The 14,266-nt window shown below is 43.1% G+C and overlaps 1 protein-coding gene across 1 annotated transcript; it reads right to left on the reverse strand.

The window, feature by feature from the left end:
* Positions 1-3,272: 3,272 nt before the first annotated feature.
* LOC118299439 (coatomer subunit delta) lies at positions 3,273-12,677 on the reverse strand. Its single transcript, XM_035623178.2, has 10 exons — positions 12,512-12,677; positions 10,953-11,216; positions 7,673-7,852; positions 7,327-7,532; positions 7,029-7,190; positions 6,744-6,909; positions 6,413-6,560; positions 6,170-6,278; positions 5,689-5,893; positions 3,273-4,984 (listed from the first exon to the last, which is right to left on the reverse strand). Exons 1-10 carry the CDS (start codon positions 12,512-12,514, stop codon positions 4,895-4,897), a joined length of 1,533 nt encoding a protein of 510 aa, XP_035479071.1. The 5' UTR covers positions 12,515-12,677; the 3' UTR covers positions 3,273-4,894.
* Between the last annotated feature and the right edge of the window lie 1,589 nt (positions 12,678-14,266).

Consider the following 14,266-nt stretch of genomic DNA (forward strand, 5'->3'; position numbering starts at 1 on the left):
ACAAATGTACATTCACAAACGGCTACATGAGAAGAAGAATGTGTATTATTAAAAATGATTGCTCGGACCTAGGAAATCATAACAAAAAGAGAATTTCAAAAAGATTATACTGTATATGTGCTCAATATGACCAAAACATATGGCAATACGGAAGAAAACAATTACATGATGTGTGAATGTGTCATATTTTCCAAATAATGATAATATGCCATGTCAGATAATAAGAGGGCAGCAGCTGCTGCCTCTTCTCCTGTCCCATGCCCACTTAGGTGACAACAGTAAATCTTTTATAGTGGTATTTAAGTTTGGTGAGAGCCAGGAGCTGCAGCTCCTCTTGATGCTGTAATTATCGCCTCAGTGTCACCACACAGCCCGGGCTTCTGCCTCTGAAATGCAGGCCAACGCCGGGAGTTTTACAACGTGGTTCAAGTGGACACAGAGAGTGGATAAATAATCTGACTGAGCGTCATATTATATGTCCCGTAATAAAATCCGTCTTTGAGGTAAGACTGGCACTTTTCGTCCGGTGCTTTCAACAGACCTCATGTCAAATGGAGTGTTGTGGTTCTGATGGGTTTTGCTGTGGACAGAATTCTTTGCTCTGCTATGAATTTCTTTTTCTTTCCTTTTCTACAAAAATAATAATTTGGGGAAAAAGTCCCTTCCTGTGAGACGGATGAGTTTCCTCAGGAAAGAGCTTCAGGTCATTAAGAGTCGTGAATAGCCTCCGGGAAAAAGATTTATGAAGCTGATGGTTGTTGTATCACTGTGTTATCAAGATCAAGAGCAACGATGTGAGTGTTATTTTCTATGACACACATTAGTTCTATGGGAGAAAAAGGCAGGGCACCACTGCATGTTACAGACCTGAATAGTCTCAGTTTACACTAACTGACTCTGAACACTTGTTATATGGATGGCGTGGACAATCACCCAGCTGAATCTGAGAATCCCACTGGAACATAATATGTGCACAACAAAAGGGGTGAACTTTCCTACCTTGAACCGCACTTTCTTGAGCATCATCCCTGAACGCCGTCAAACACTCCGATCGGTGGAGATGCTGCGGTTCAATATCCAATCCAAACAATCCCGACTGAGTCACTGTGTGCCGTGCAGTGTGAGCTGTCTGCCCGGGACAGTGAGCGTGTGTGTGTGTTTAACATGCCAAAGACAACAGTGTCTGCTCCAGTGTCGCCCTGCTCTCCCCTCGCCCCTCTCCCTCAGAGACCCCCTTTACAAAGCTTATCAGCCTGCTCATTCATTCGTAAAACAGACACGCCCCCCTTTTACGACTGTGGGGCTGCCATTACCCCCCCCCACTGTCCAAATATGGGTGGTGGTAAGCCCTCTTGAACTCGCCCCCTTTGACCCATCTAAAGCCCCCCCCCCCCGCCCCTCAGACTCACCCTCCCCCCCCCCCCCCATCAGACTCATCATCTCTCAGCACTTACCCATCTGTCGGGCTGCAGTGTCTCAGCTGACTCACCTCCCCTTTTGGGCTGGCCGGCTTCTCCTGTCGCACACAGTTATCCATCTGTGTGTACGCAACGTAAAAGAAGAGAGATTATCTAAGCTCCAGTGAATTCGGATTCATTCACGAGCGAACGCCGTGGTGTAAAATGACACGGGGTGTGAAGTTAAATGGAGACCCGGCAAAATGCTTTTACCGAAGAGGTTAACCCAACGACGAGACCCAATGAGAGTAAAGAAATAAGAGGGGCGCTGGTGTGACCTTTGACTGTTTGTTTGACCTTTGACCCCGAGCTCTAAACACAAAAAGCCTATACCCCATACCACCCTTATTTTGCAGCGTCAGTCACCTGTTGACCGTCAGCGAAGCAGATTCAGTGTTCGAATCATAACTCAAATCTGCCAAAAATGGCTCTTTGACTGTAGATTTAAAAAATATTAAATTAAATTATAAAAAAGCCCAACAGAAGCACGGTTGCTCAGAAGTATTCGGAAAGTTAAAAATTCAATAATGAAGTCCTCCCAACATCCAAGCTTCCTCACCGCCACCGGAGCTCATCAAAGTGGAAGATGGATGGAAGCCCGGTGCGCCTTTAATTCCAGTTTATCACTTATAATAAACATATCACATCATAAGTCTCCTCTCACGCGGTCCGTATAAATGCTGTGTTGCATTACTACAAGATGGCACCAAGTTAAACTGCAGTATACAACACATCAATTATGCTATCCTTAATATGGCCTTGTCTGTTTGACGCTCACACACAGTAGTCAGGACACCTCCAAGAGGGTCGCAAGATAAATGTGATGGAGATGAAAGACAGAGAAGGAAGAATAAACTACGTTCAATCTTTCAAACTTCCCCGCCGTTAGCCTTTGAGCAAAGAGCGGGCGGTTTCGGTTAATGGATGCAATGAAATTAACTCCCACGTTCCCCTCGGGATGAATTTTGTAGGGCCCTTCAGCCGGTGCCGTCGCCAGGTCATAAACTGAATTTGCGCCACACCTAGGGTTTTTATGACTGAAGAAATAGTGACAATTCCCACCAGCTACATCCATAATGTGTTTAACTCACAGAGCTGCTCGCGTGGCTGTAGACACAAGTGAAGTCTGCTGGTGCTGGTGGTGGTGCTGCTGCTGCTGGTGGTGGTGGTGGTGCTGCTGCTGCTGGTGGTGCTGCTGGTGGTGGTGGTGGCGGTGGTGGTGGTGCTGCTGCTGCTGCTGCTGCTGCTGCTGCTGCTGGTGGTGGTGGTGGAGGTGGTGGTGGTGCTGCTGCTGCTGCTGCTGGTGGTGGTGGTGGTGGTGGTGGTGCTGCTGCTGCTGGTGGTGGTGGTGGTGGTGGTGGAGGTGGTGCTGCTGCTGGTGGTGGTGGTGGTGGTGGAGGTGGTGCTGCTGGTGGTGGTGCTGCTGCTGGTGGTGTTGCAGGCACCACAGGAGCGTCCTCAACGACCCTCCACCTTAAATGTACAACAGGCCTGTCAACTGTGACAGTAGGAAAAGCACAGGTGTAATAAAAAAAACAGAACAGAACCATCACAACCGTTTTACGTGGCAAAGGAAAAAAAAAAAAAAAAAAGGTAGCTTGTATCCTGGTGACTGTACAGACCATTTTTCAGTCTAATATTAAATGCCATTAAAATATGTGCAACACAAACTGCCTTGCTAGCAACAGAGGGACGGGCGTCACTACATCAGACATCTCTAAATAGACTAAACGATTCTACACCAACATCAAATCAAAGTTACAAGACAAATTGGTTGAAATACTGGAAAGGGGGAAAAAAATTAATAAATCAGACTTAAATTTTCAATAATACATTTTATTCCATTAAAGATTTTTTTTTCTAATTGTACACTGGAATGTTAAGATTCCCCTTCAGTAATTTAGTTAAAAATGCTCAAAATAGCCATTTTCAACCCCAAAAACCACACAGCCATTGCCAAATTGAAATTTGGGGAGTACAAATGAAGGAAAAAATAAAATAAAGAAGGACAGAAAAACAAAACAAACATGAAAGACAAACTTTATATCTTGAATTATTTTGATGCACTGTGAGAATGTAAGTACAGGATGACTGGGTGAGACAAGGGGGGTAGGCAGCCGAGTCTACACGAGGGCCCCAGCAGTCGCTCTGCTTCCTTCGGACACGAGGGGATGGGGCTGAATATCAGGCCGACGTCTGTGATCCATGGTCTGCTGGTGAGCGTGGATTTGTTCCATCGTAACAACTCGAATCCACTCCCACCTCACATGTACAACGCCTCTTGTGGGATGCTAGATTAGGGGCTTGTGTGTTGTTTCTGGGCTGTGTTCAAAGAACTTTTTATTCCATCGTATCTTAACGGCTGATCAGTGGACTTAAATGATGCAGAGTGAAAACATGGAGTGATTGCTATCGTGTTACAAAAAAAAAAAAAAGATCATAATAACATTCAACAGATGTAAAGTCAAATGTATTTACTGCTAGTTCACTTTGCCCTGCAGCTGAGAATCCCTTACAAAAGTCCTGCTCTTCACTGTCAAATTTAAATTTCCAGATTAAAGATGATGAACAATGACAAATTATACAGCAAACAGTAAAAAATATCAAAGTTAAAAATAAAAAGAACACCATTTTGCTGATGATAACCGTAGACGGTACAGACAGGTTTAGCACAGAGCCATATTTTGCAAGTCCGCAAAGAACCAATGTGTTACTTCCATACAAAAACTGAAATATCCACGTGTTCTCAAATGAAAGACAAAACATCATCAGAAGTGAGATATCAATAGCGCAAATCACAATAGCTTATCAATTAAAGAACAACAGATGTATAATGATTGAGACAGCTACAGTGCTGCAGTGACTATGGATGAGGAGATCTGAAAGGGAAAAAAGCAAGAACCCCGTTGACAAATCGATGAGCCGTTGCGATGTGAGTGTGAAGGAGTCAGTTTGTGGAGGATGCTAAACTACCAGCGCTCTTTCTAATGGAGACACGGATGAGACTTCGGTCCATGGCAGACTGATGATGAGATGGACGCTGGCCTCTGCTGCCCCCCAACCCCCAGTCATCCTCTACTTGGTCGGTAGTTCTCTTTACTGCTCTGCTTGGCAAACACAACAGCATCAGTGTAGATTTCTTTTTCTTTCTTTTTTTTGTTCAGGTTTGTTGGTTCTACCTGTTCAATTAACTCTATATATAGATGATCCTCTCTCATACAAACATATAAATACACCACCACTGCTCTGCTCCACCACAGGAAGAGGCCTCGACCAGAGGGCTGATGTGGTCCTGTCGATGTACACAGTCTCTGAAATAGTATACAGGGTGGGCAGGCAAGAAATCTTCAATCTTTCTCTGTAGAATAGGACTTTTTTTGTCGGTGATTTTATTTGATTTTTTTGATTTTTGCCGTTTTCTGATTATTATTTATTTTTTACAGGATTTCGTATTTGTCGACAACAAAGGAGGTTTCTGAAGAAAATCTAACGGAGCTGTCGCCGTCTATGTCGGTCACTTTGGTAACCTGGGGAAAAAGAAGAAAGTCAATTACCGGCATGTAAGTAGTTTATTACTGAGCACAATGGAACGTGACTACAAGTGTGTTTTACTTGTATCTGCACATATCTACACTAAATACATAATATTAAGATTGGGCTAAATTTGACCCACATTTTCTTGCATTTGTCATAGGATCAATATGCATGTATGTTCATACAAGTTCAGGTGAACCAATCCTAGTTTACTTCCACAACTTAAATCAGTTGGATGAGGTATGTTTTGCTTTCCCCTGTCTGCCCAAGGGCAGCAATAAAACTTAGTGTGCTCTTAATGTTGAGAATGATATTCAAACAGCAAAACCTGAGTAGGCTTCAGTTCACAAAAAGAAAGACAGACAGAAAGACAGAAAAGAAGACAGAAAGAAAAAAGAAAATGCACAATCCCTCCCAACCTGAATTGCCTCTGGCGGCTCTTCCAGCGGTGTTTGAATGTGTATGTACGTGACAGAAAAGGTGAAGGATGTAGCAGCGCTGTATGGATGTGTGTGAAAGGGTGAATAAGTGGTCTATAAGACTAGAGAAGAGCTATATAATATAGTCCATTTACCATTTACCTCAGTGGCTACACTGCCTTCACTACTACTACTGCTCACACTAGAGCAACGTTCATGAAGTCACAAAACAAAATACAGAAACCCATGACGGGTCACCTTTCTGATCTGTAACGCACCTGGATGTCGCAGTAGTTGCGCTTGGACACAAAGGTCACATTGATAGGAAAGAAGTCATTGGGCTGCCCGGCGATGCTGAACTCCAGGCTCCCGCTCTTGTTGTTGGCGTCAATGACGGGTAGGCACCACTCCAGGATGTTTCGCCTGCTGTCGTGCTTGTACTCTCCATCCAAATCACCGATAAGAGGAGCTCCCACCCCGGATCTGCGGAGGAGCGGCAAAACAGAAACACATCTATGCATGTGACGCCAGGTGCTTCCAAAAACACTGCTCAGTGGATGCATTATTTCTTCAGTAAGAAAAAGCAACCCTTAAAAATAAAGAAAAGAAAAAGGCTTTTTTCATTCGACACAATTCAGCCACATACCATTATGTTTAGAAAACCACACCCCGACAGCTTCCCGTTCTACGTTTCAAATGTTACTGTATATAATAAGAGTATGACCTACTACAAAACATTTATTTCGTAGATGTACTTACGGTACAGGGATGCTGATGACCACGTCGTTGAGCTCGAGGCTGTCATCCTGCAGCTCATATTCAATGTTGACGTCACAGCCAGTACCACTCTCTGAAGGCCAGCAGTTTACTGTGAGGGAGATAAGGAGGACACTTTCAGTCGTACTGTTATGCTACATTTATTAGGGCAGGGTCAATGTGTGCTGCATAATCTTCATATTACATCACTAGAAACTGGCTTTACTCCTGTGTGTTACATCTTACTGGTAAGAGGTATGAGGGCGTCGTCTGTGGTCTGTAGTCTCCACTTCAGCACACCGACATCATTGTTGAGAGGGAACGACTTGTCTGGATTCTTCAGGCCAATCACTGACTCCGCTGTGAACAACTTCTTGTCCACATTGGGATGTGTCTGAGAAGCATGACCAACACCAGAACAGTTACACTCAGAAGTCATGTGAGCGGACAAATGTACACCAGACATTACAATGGTCCCTGTTAGTAGAACTGAAATGGAAAGTGCAATTGTTTCAGGTATTTTAAGAAGCTGCTTTTATGATCCCCCTATTTCACTATGTGATATGTGTTGACCTACTTGCAGCTGCAACCCTTTGTTGTCATTATTGTTGATGATGAGGCGAATGCGTCCGCTCTTGTCGTCCGTGACTCGGAGCGTCACCATGCCCATCAGCTCCATGTTCTGTAGGCCGCCGTCGCGACCGCAAGTCAGCGAGATCTTCTCCTCCACTCGCAGGTGTACACTGGGGAGGGAACACAATCTCAACAGTGAGTCACATCATCTCTCAGTCAGCCAAACTTTTTTTGTTTGACTTGATGATACCATAAGAGTCCTGTACAATAGACCGTGTTGTGTATTTACCTCTCAACATTGACTGGTGGTGGCAGAGCCTTTGACACGTCTGAGCCTCTCTTCCCTGTGTTGGGCATGATGGTTTCACCCTCAGACTTGAGCTTGTCGACAAAGTTGTCCACCTCTTTTCCTTTAGCACCAAGTTTCAGAGCCTTACTGGGTCCACTAGATCTGAAGAGGAAAACGAAATATACAACGCTTTATCAATTTATGCAAAACTACAATGTTTGGCCAGAAATAAATACAGTACTAACAATCAATGTTCCAATCAAAGAGCAGTTGATTTGTGTATTTCTTAGAGCTGTACCTGGCTGGAGTGGGTGTCATCTTGGGTTTCTCTGGCTCGACAATGGTGTCTGTGATGATGGACCCTGAGGAGATGCTGGTCATGCCAGCGCTGCCGAAACCACCGAAAGCAGGCACCTTCTTTCCAGAGCGCTCGGCGTCCCTCCTAGCCTGCTGCAGCTCCTTGGCCTTCCTCCTCATCTCTGCCTTGGCCTCTCTTTCTTGGGTCTGTGTAGTATGTTAAAGTATGGGGTTAGGATACACCGAGAGAACGCCATCATTTCTTGTAAATCAAAGTCTTTTTATTTCCTTCTTACAGCAAGTCAGAAATCTTATTTTATCTGAACAAGTCAGAACAGTGATCTCACCTCTCTGACGGCGCGGAAGACCTTTTCCTCGTGGGAGTCCATCTCTGTGAAGGTGCGGATCTGAGCCAGGTTGACATTCTCCCTGTAGCCCAATGCCACAATCTCGTCGAAGGCAAAGATCAGGTCAAAACAGTGCTCTGATATTTCGCTCTCCTCCAGCACACGACAGTACTCTGGGATCTGTGGAAAAGAAATTCACATCCGCCAGTTGAACCAGAGCAAACATTTTTTACACTCAGCACGCCTGTAGTGAGAAAGAGAAAAATGATTTCTATTGTGATGTGTCTGATCCTAAAAAACATGTCAAAGAAGTGACTGCTCCTGTACAGTATTAGTAGCACAGCTTGAGGCACTTTCTCTTAATACACATCAGACTCAAGCCTCTGACGCAATTGTAATGAAAATCATTTTATCAACCAGTCATCACATATATACACAATATAGGGTAACTAATTGTAATCTCTCTTTTACTAACAGATGTCCCAAGCTGATCCTGAAGGTCAGTACGTATGGGCCTATTTTAATGGATCGATGTGGGTTAAAATAACATTGATTAAAACCCAATAAGTATGTGCCAATGATGAATATATTTTGGGCACAGCACTGTGCAGTCAGACCCTCCACTCTGTAACGCCACTGTACAACCACGAGTAAACCAAGTGTTTCTTTAATTTCAACTAATCCAAGAGAGTGATATGTGTTAGATATATAGATTATTGAATAAACTTTAAAATAACAAAGCTGTATCAGCAATAGCCGACCAATATGGATTTTTGGGAAGTTAAAAAATTCTGATACCGATATATTGGCCAATACATTTATATGAAATACAATGTAAAAAATGTAATTGAGGCTTGATATTTTACACTTTAACCATGAACTTTATAATAAAAAACTATAAATAAAAAAGTAAGTAGAATGTTAATATAAATGTACGCCTTTTCTGCGTTTTTTTTAAATAAAAGTTTTCATAACTGCATATATTGGCAATCAAATACAGCTCTACTATCAGCAGACACCTGATATTTAAGGACCAGAATCGGGGCATTCACAGGGATTGAAGCAAAAAAAAAAATCTTCTGGCAGAAAAACTACTACTCGAATGTTAATACGCATAAACTAAGTTGAGTCCCGGAATAGGCAACAGGCTCTCATGTGGACAGTGCACCTGCCCACCAGGACAAATCCTGCCTAGTTCGCTTCAACAGAAACATTGTGCGACTGCTGTGTTCACACTCTGTCCAACACTGTATTGTTTATCTCTCATCATTATCAAGTTCACTCACTATGCTCCATGCTCGGTCCATGTCTCAGCTGTATTCTCAGTGTTCATGAGACACTGGAAGACATGAGGAGTTGTCAACACAATGAACAGAAACGTATCTTCTAAGCAACAAAGACAAGCTAAAAAGTTGACTCTTTGAATCTTATGTTTGGTAAGTTCTAGGGATGGGAAAATAAATTGAAAATCAATATATATCGCGATTAAAAAAATTTTACGAACCATTTTGTATGTCAGAAAAGGATGTCGCGAAATTTCCTGGTATAACGAGAGGATCTGGGATGACAACCCCCAAAATATCCCTGCCGTAATTGCACACTTTAGACAACAGAGGGCGCATTCGCCGTTGTATGCAATGGAGCCAAAGAGACAAACAACAGCAGGTACACTGCTACAACAGTCGTTTGTGACAAGAAGCAGCTGCTGTACCACTGATTAAGATGAGCATGTCGCCCTATGAGGGGGATTCCTTGTCGTAGCGAGTTTGGACCACGCCATACTGAAAGAAATCTGTAAAGCACCATTCACGTGCTGCTGCTACACCGGAATTTCCCAGCTTGGGATGGATAAAGTATCTATCTATCTATCTATCAAAGTGGGTGCTTTGGCAGTTTGGCCTCACTCCTGGTGGCATGTACTGTATATGTGGGTCCCCCCACTGAGTCACCAGTGCCCACTCTGTAAGAGACTCTGTCCCCAAAGCCGGAGCTTTGGTGACCTCAATGGGGATAGCATTCATGCTAGTAAAATTAGCCACATGACGACGACGTCTACTCAGGCCATTGTACGCCAAGACTTGGACTGATTTCGGCCCTTCACAAAACAGAGCAGTGTGACTAAATAAAAATGAAGACATCTCCAGTGGCTGCTGTCCAATCGATTGGTGCAGAAAAGCAGGATTGATCGAACAGAGTAATACTTGAGACCTAGGCTAAAAGTTGTGAACCTGATCATGGCATAAGCTACCCCCTACCTCTTTGTTTGGAAGCTGCCAGTTGAGGTGTCCTTCATCTATAGCCAGCAGTCACTTTTTCAAATAACGTCAGACAACCATTCAGCTCGTCTTTAAAGCTTATTGCTAATCTAAGATCAGCTAGTTGCTGAACTGACGGTGGCCAGTTGGATATTTTAACATATATCGCCCAATCCTAACATCCACCCTGATCCCACTACAGCGATAGTATTTCCTCAGTGTGTCAGTTAAAGGTGAAGCAGTTTAGTAATCAAAAAAAAACACAAATACAAACAACACTAAATTCAGACTTTTCTCTCTACCTCTGTATATTAAAAAAGACAAATAAACTGAATAGAATTGTCTGAAAAGTCAAGAAGAGGTCAAATTACATACAGCAATGATGCTTATCAGAGAATGGAGGAGGAAGGCAGTGCACAATTGTTTACTGTTTCATGGCACACATGAATTCAGGCTGTCAACAGATTTAATGGATGGTCTAAGTGAGATTAATACTAACAGAAATTAAGATCAGGTACAAAGATATAATTCCTTAAATGATTGTGCCTATGCACATTAAATTACAGAAGCAGACAAAGTTTTGGTTTTGAGGTTTCAAATGTACAAACATTGCTTGCCGTGACAGTTGACTACTCTTCGGCTTGATTATCTACAATCCAACGTAGAATATGCGATCGGTATGCAAAAAGATGCTGGAGGCTGCATGGTACACAACAGCACCTGTATGCAGTTTGTGAAAAAGATCATGTCTTAATGTGTGTAGATTTTTAAACAACTAAGATAAACCTACATTTTTAATTGTATTTGTAAGGGTCAATGTAAAGTATTAAACATAAATATTACCATTTCTTGTACTGACCACAGTTACCACTACTTTTCTTCTGCAGTCCATGCATAAAACAGCATTTGACAATTCTTCATCATGCTAGCACACAATGTCAATGTTTACTTTATATCTCGCTGATAGAAATCTGCCTCCTTGATTTAACATACACACATTGACAGTCAGCTCCATCTTTTCTTACCACGCGGGAGAAGAGTCTGAGCGTCTCCAGATCTTCCAGGATGTTGCTGTTCTTGGTGGTGATGAGCACCATGTAGAGCTTCTCGAGCGGCTGGTACACATAGCGCACACTGTCTGTTTCCACAAAGGTGTGCTGCTTGCCCGTGTTCATCAGCTTAGGGAAGGCCGCCAGGAGACCCTCGATGCGCGTCCGGGTCATTTCTACAAACTGCCGCGACACAATGGCCTTGCCGGCCTTGGTGCACACCGCCGCTGCCAACAGCACCTGCAGGTGGGGAGAAAAACAGGATTAATGTAGTACAAATACAATACACACTGTGTGTGTGTGTGTGTGTGTGTGTGTGTTACCAAAGGGCAAATATAAAAGGAGCAAACTAAAATGAAATGGCTACAGGAAGTCAATAATAAGAGAGATAAATCCTGCTTTTCCTTTATCTCCACATCCCACATCGAACATTGTTTAAGGGGATGGAAAATTAACTGTCATCAATTTAACACTGTTATGTATTGATGTTTGTTAGGTATGCTCGGTGTATTTGAGACCGATGTTCACTTCTTGCTGTCTAGCAGGACATAAGGGCTAAACGTCCACTATTCACATCCATTTCTTCTTCTCACTAAATGATTATGAAACCTTTATATTGAAGCAGAATGTATTAACATTGCTTGGCAAGTACTGGTTTACATGCTTTGCACAGCATATGAACCCGTGACAGTCGACTACTCTGGGTGCATGACAGGAAAATAAAATCAATATAACCTTTAAAAAAAACACGAGATGGATGGATATGTATCGTGAATGAAGACCACACAGGTAACTGGCACCCTCGCTATGATCATACACAACATGTATGTGAAATATATATATATATATATATACGTGTGACATGTTATTTAACAAAGGGGAATGGCGATCCAGCAAACGCGGAGTGCCTGTCCTGTTGCGGTAACGTCTGCTTAGTCGCAAACACAAACTTTAAATCGCCAACATTTCAAAAAAAAAAAAAAAAATGGTGCCTGGCGCATTCATTCCACGTTGACAATGGCTGAAGCTGGGAGTGAGAAGACCCCCGAGTACAATGTATCACAGCTCGATTCAGACAAACAGCGGCCGTGGGTCACTTGGCTGATGTTAAAACCACATAGGGCTCTGGTTTGTTCCAGCACGGCGCTGTCGGCGCTGGGCAGTGTGACAGCGGGCGGCGTTAGCTCCGAGCCCGGGCTGCTGACAGGAGCTAACCCCAGCGCTAGCTCGAGAAGCTAGGTAACGTCACCGACACCTACACACTCCGCGCCGCTCGAACTGTGCGGCTCCGCGCATGTGAAGCGACGGTCCCCGTGTTTTCGGCGCGGCGGAGGGGGGTACCGAGGACCCGGACGACCCGGCGCGGAGGAGTAACGTCTGCAGTTCCTCTTCGCTTCGCTCCGGGAGGAGCTAGCCAACTGGTGGCCAACTGGTGGCTGGCTAGCTTTAGCCTCTCGCCAGGTTAGCCAATGTTATGATAATCGCGAGGCCCGATGGGAGGCAGGGAGATGTCACGAGTTTCGACTGGCACTCACCATTTTGGTCTCTCTCTACGACGCGACGGCCTTCGGTCTCTCGTGTGTCTTTGCTTTTTTTTTTTGGGGGGGGGGGGATTTCTAATCACTCTGGAATAACGCGGTGCGAGTATGCGGCGGACATCTAGTTGTGAGCTAACTAGCGTCAATATGGCAGCAGCGCAGAGCCACGTCTCCACCGGAAGAGCAGCGTTAGATCAGCCCACCGTGCGGACCAATGACGTGGGGCCCCGAAATGTTGGCCCTGTTGCGTAAATAACTTATCAGCGCTACTCCCACGGGCGTTTCTTCCTCCGAACGCCTATATAATTCCCAACACGGCGCCAACGACGTCACACCTCCATCTCTTCCCTGTGTGCTGAATATGAAACATGTCAATTAAAAGTCGATATGAAATATCGCCATGTGAGGTTTAGAGCAAAACTGGTTGTACGTGCCTTCAAGTCAGACGGTTTTTAATTAATTTCTTCTTCATAATAATAATAATAATAATAATAATAATAATAATAATAAACGTTATTCACGAAAGCTTTCAAAACACAGTTAAAATGTGCTTCGCTGACACAAATAAAGGACTGAACGCAAACAATAGTAAAACACCTAAAAGCGGTTTGAAGATCACACAACGTTAGGGCAGAAATGTAAGGGTGAAAATGTCACAGAAATCTATCTTCATGAGGATTTTTTTCAAAGAGTAAGGGTCCTACCGGAAAAGGCCCTGTCACCCTTGGTCATAAACTGGGACTAGCAAGGTCACTGAGGAGGTTACTCAGGTTACAAACAGGAACATTTGACTGTATATGTTTAGTTTACAATATTTGTATTACTTTTATTTTATTATTTCCTCATAGACTGCAAGTTAACTTCATAATTATTCTTTTTTTCCTGATGTTTCTATTTTTACTACCTCCTATGCTGCTGTAACAATTGAAATGTCCTCACAGTGGGACTAACAAAGGATTATCTCATTTTATTTATATTACCAATAATGTAATCATATGGACACATTGTGTGTCAAACTGTAATGTCATATGTGTGTGTGAATGTTCACATAATATTTCAAATGGTGCAATTTAAAAATGACCTCTCCTTGACTGACTGCCGCTTGGACTTTTAGATCACTTTGAACACAAGTGTGAATACATGTACATGATATATTACCACACAAATTATTATTCTATTACTCTATTACTTGTAGACCGCACTGCTGTTAATGAAATAATATGAATCCAAAACCATACAGTAGTTAAAACCAACAGATTACATATAGCATATCACATGTGAAGTTACAGTAGAAAACAGTAATAAGTCTGAAAGACGGTGTGTTGTACTTATCACACAGCCGAAACCTAAATACAACAAGATATATTTTTAAAACATCCAAACTTCTGCAAAGATTCACTTAGTTTCGGGACCATTGAGTAGGCTCTTTCATTGCTTCATATACTACATTGATCAATAAGCCAATTAGGTGAGAGAGAACACAGATCCTGAATCTGTTATTTTTTTGTTTATTGTGGTTAAACCTGATCTTCACTGGCTCTTAACAAAAGTTCTATAACCTTACAGTGTGACAACTGGTTTGTGCCACCCAAGCACCATATCAACTGACACGCTTTCTTTCAGGTGGGCGTTGCCATTCTTAATTAAATATGTCTCCACCATAAAACCATAAACAAATCGTAGTGTTGCAGTTTCTTATTTTGGTCACCAGATGTCAACATTTCAACTGTGTATGTAAAGTGTAAAACCACA

The sequence above is a fragment of the Scophthalmus maximus genome, chromosome 11 (assembly GCF_022379125.1).
Source record: "Scophthalmus maximus strain ysfricsl-2021 chromosome 11, ASM2237912v1, whole genome shotgun sequence".
NCBI lineage: Eukaryota > Metazoa > Chordata > Actinopteri > Pleuronectiformes > Scophthalmidae > Scophthalmus > Scophthalmus maximus.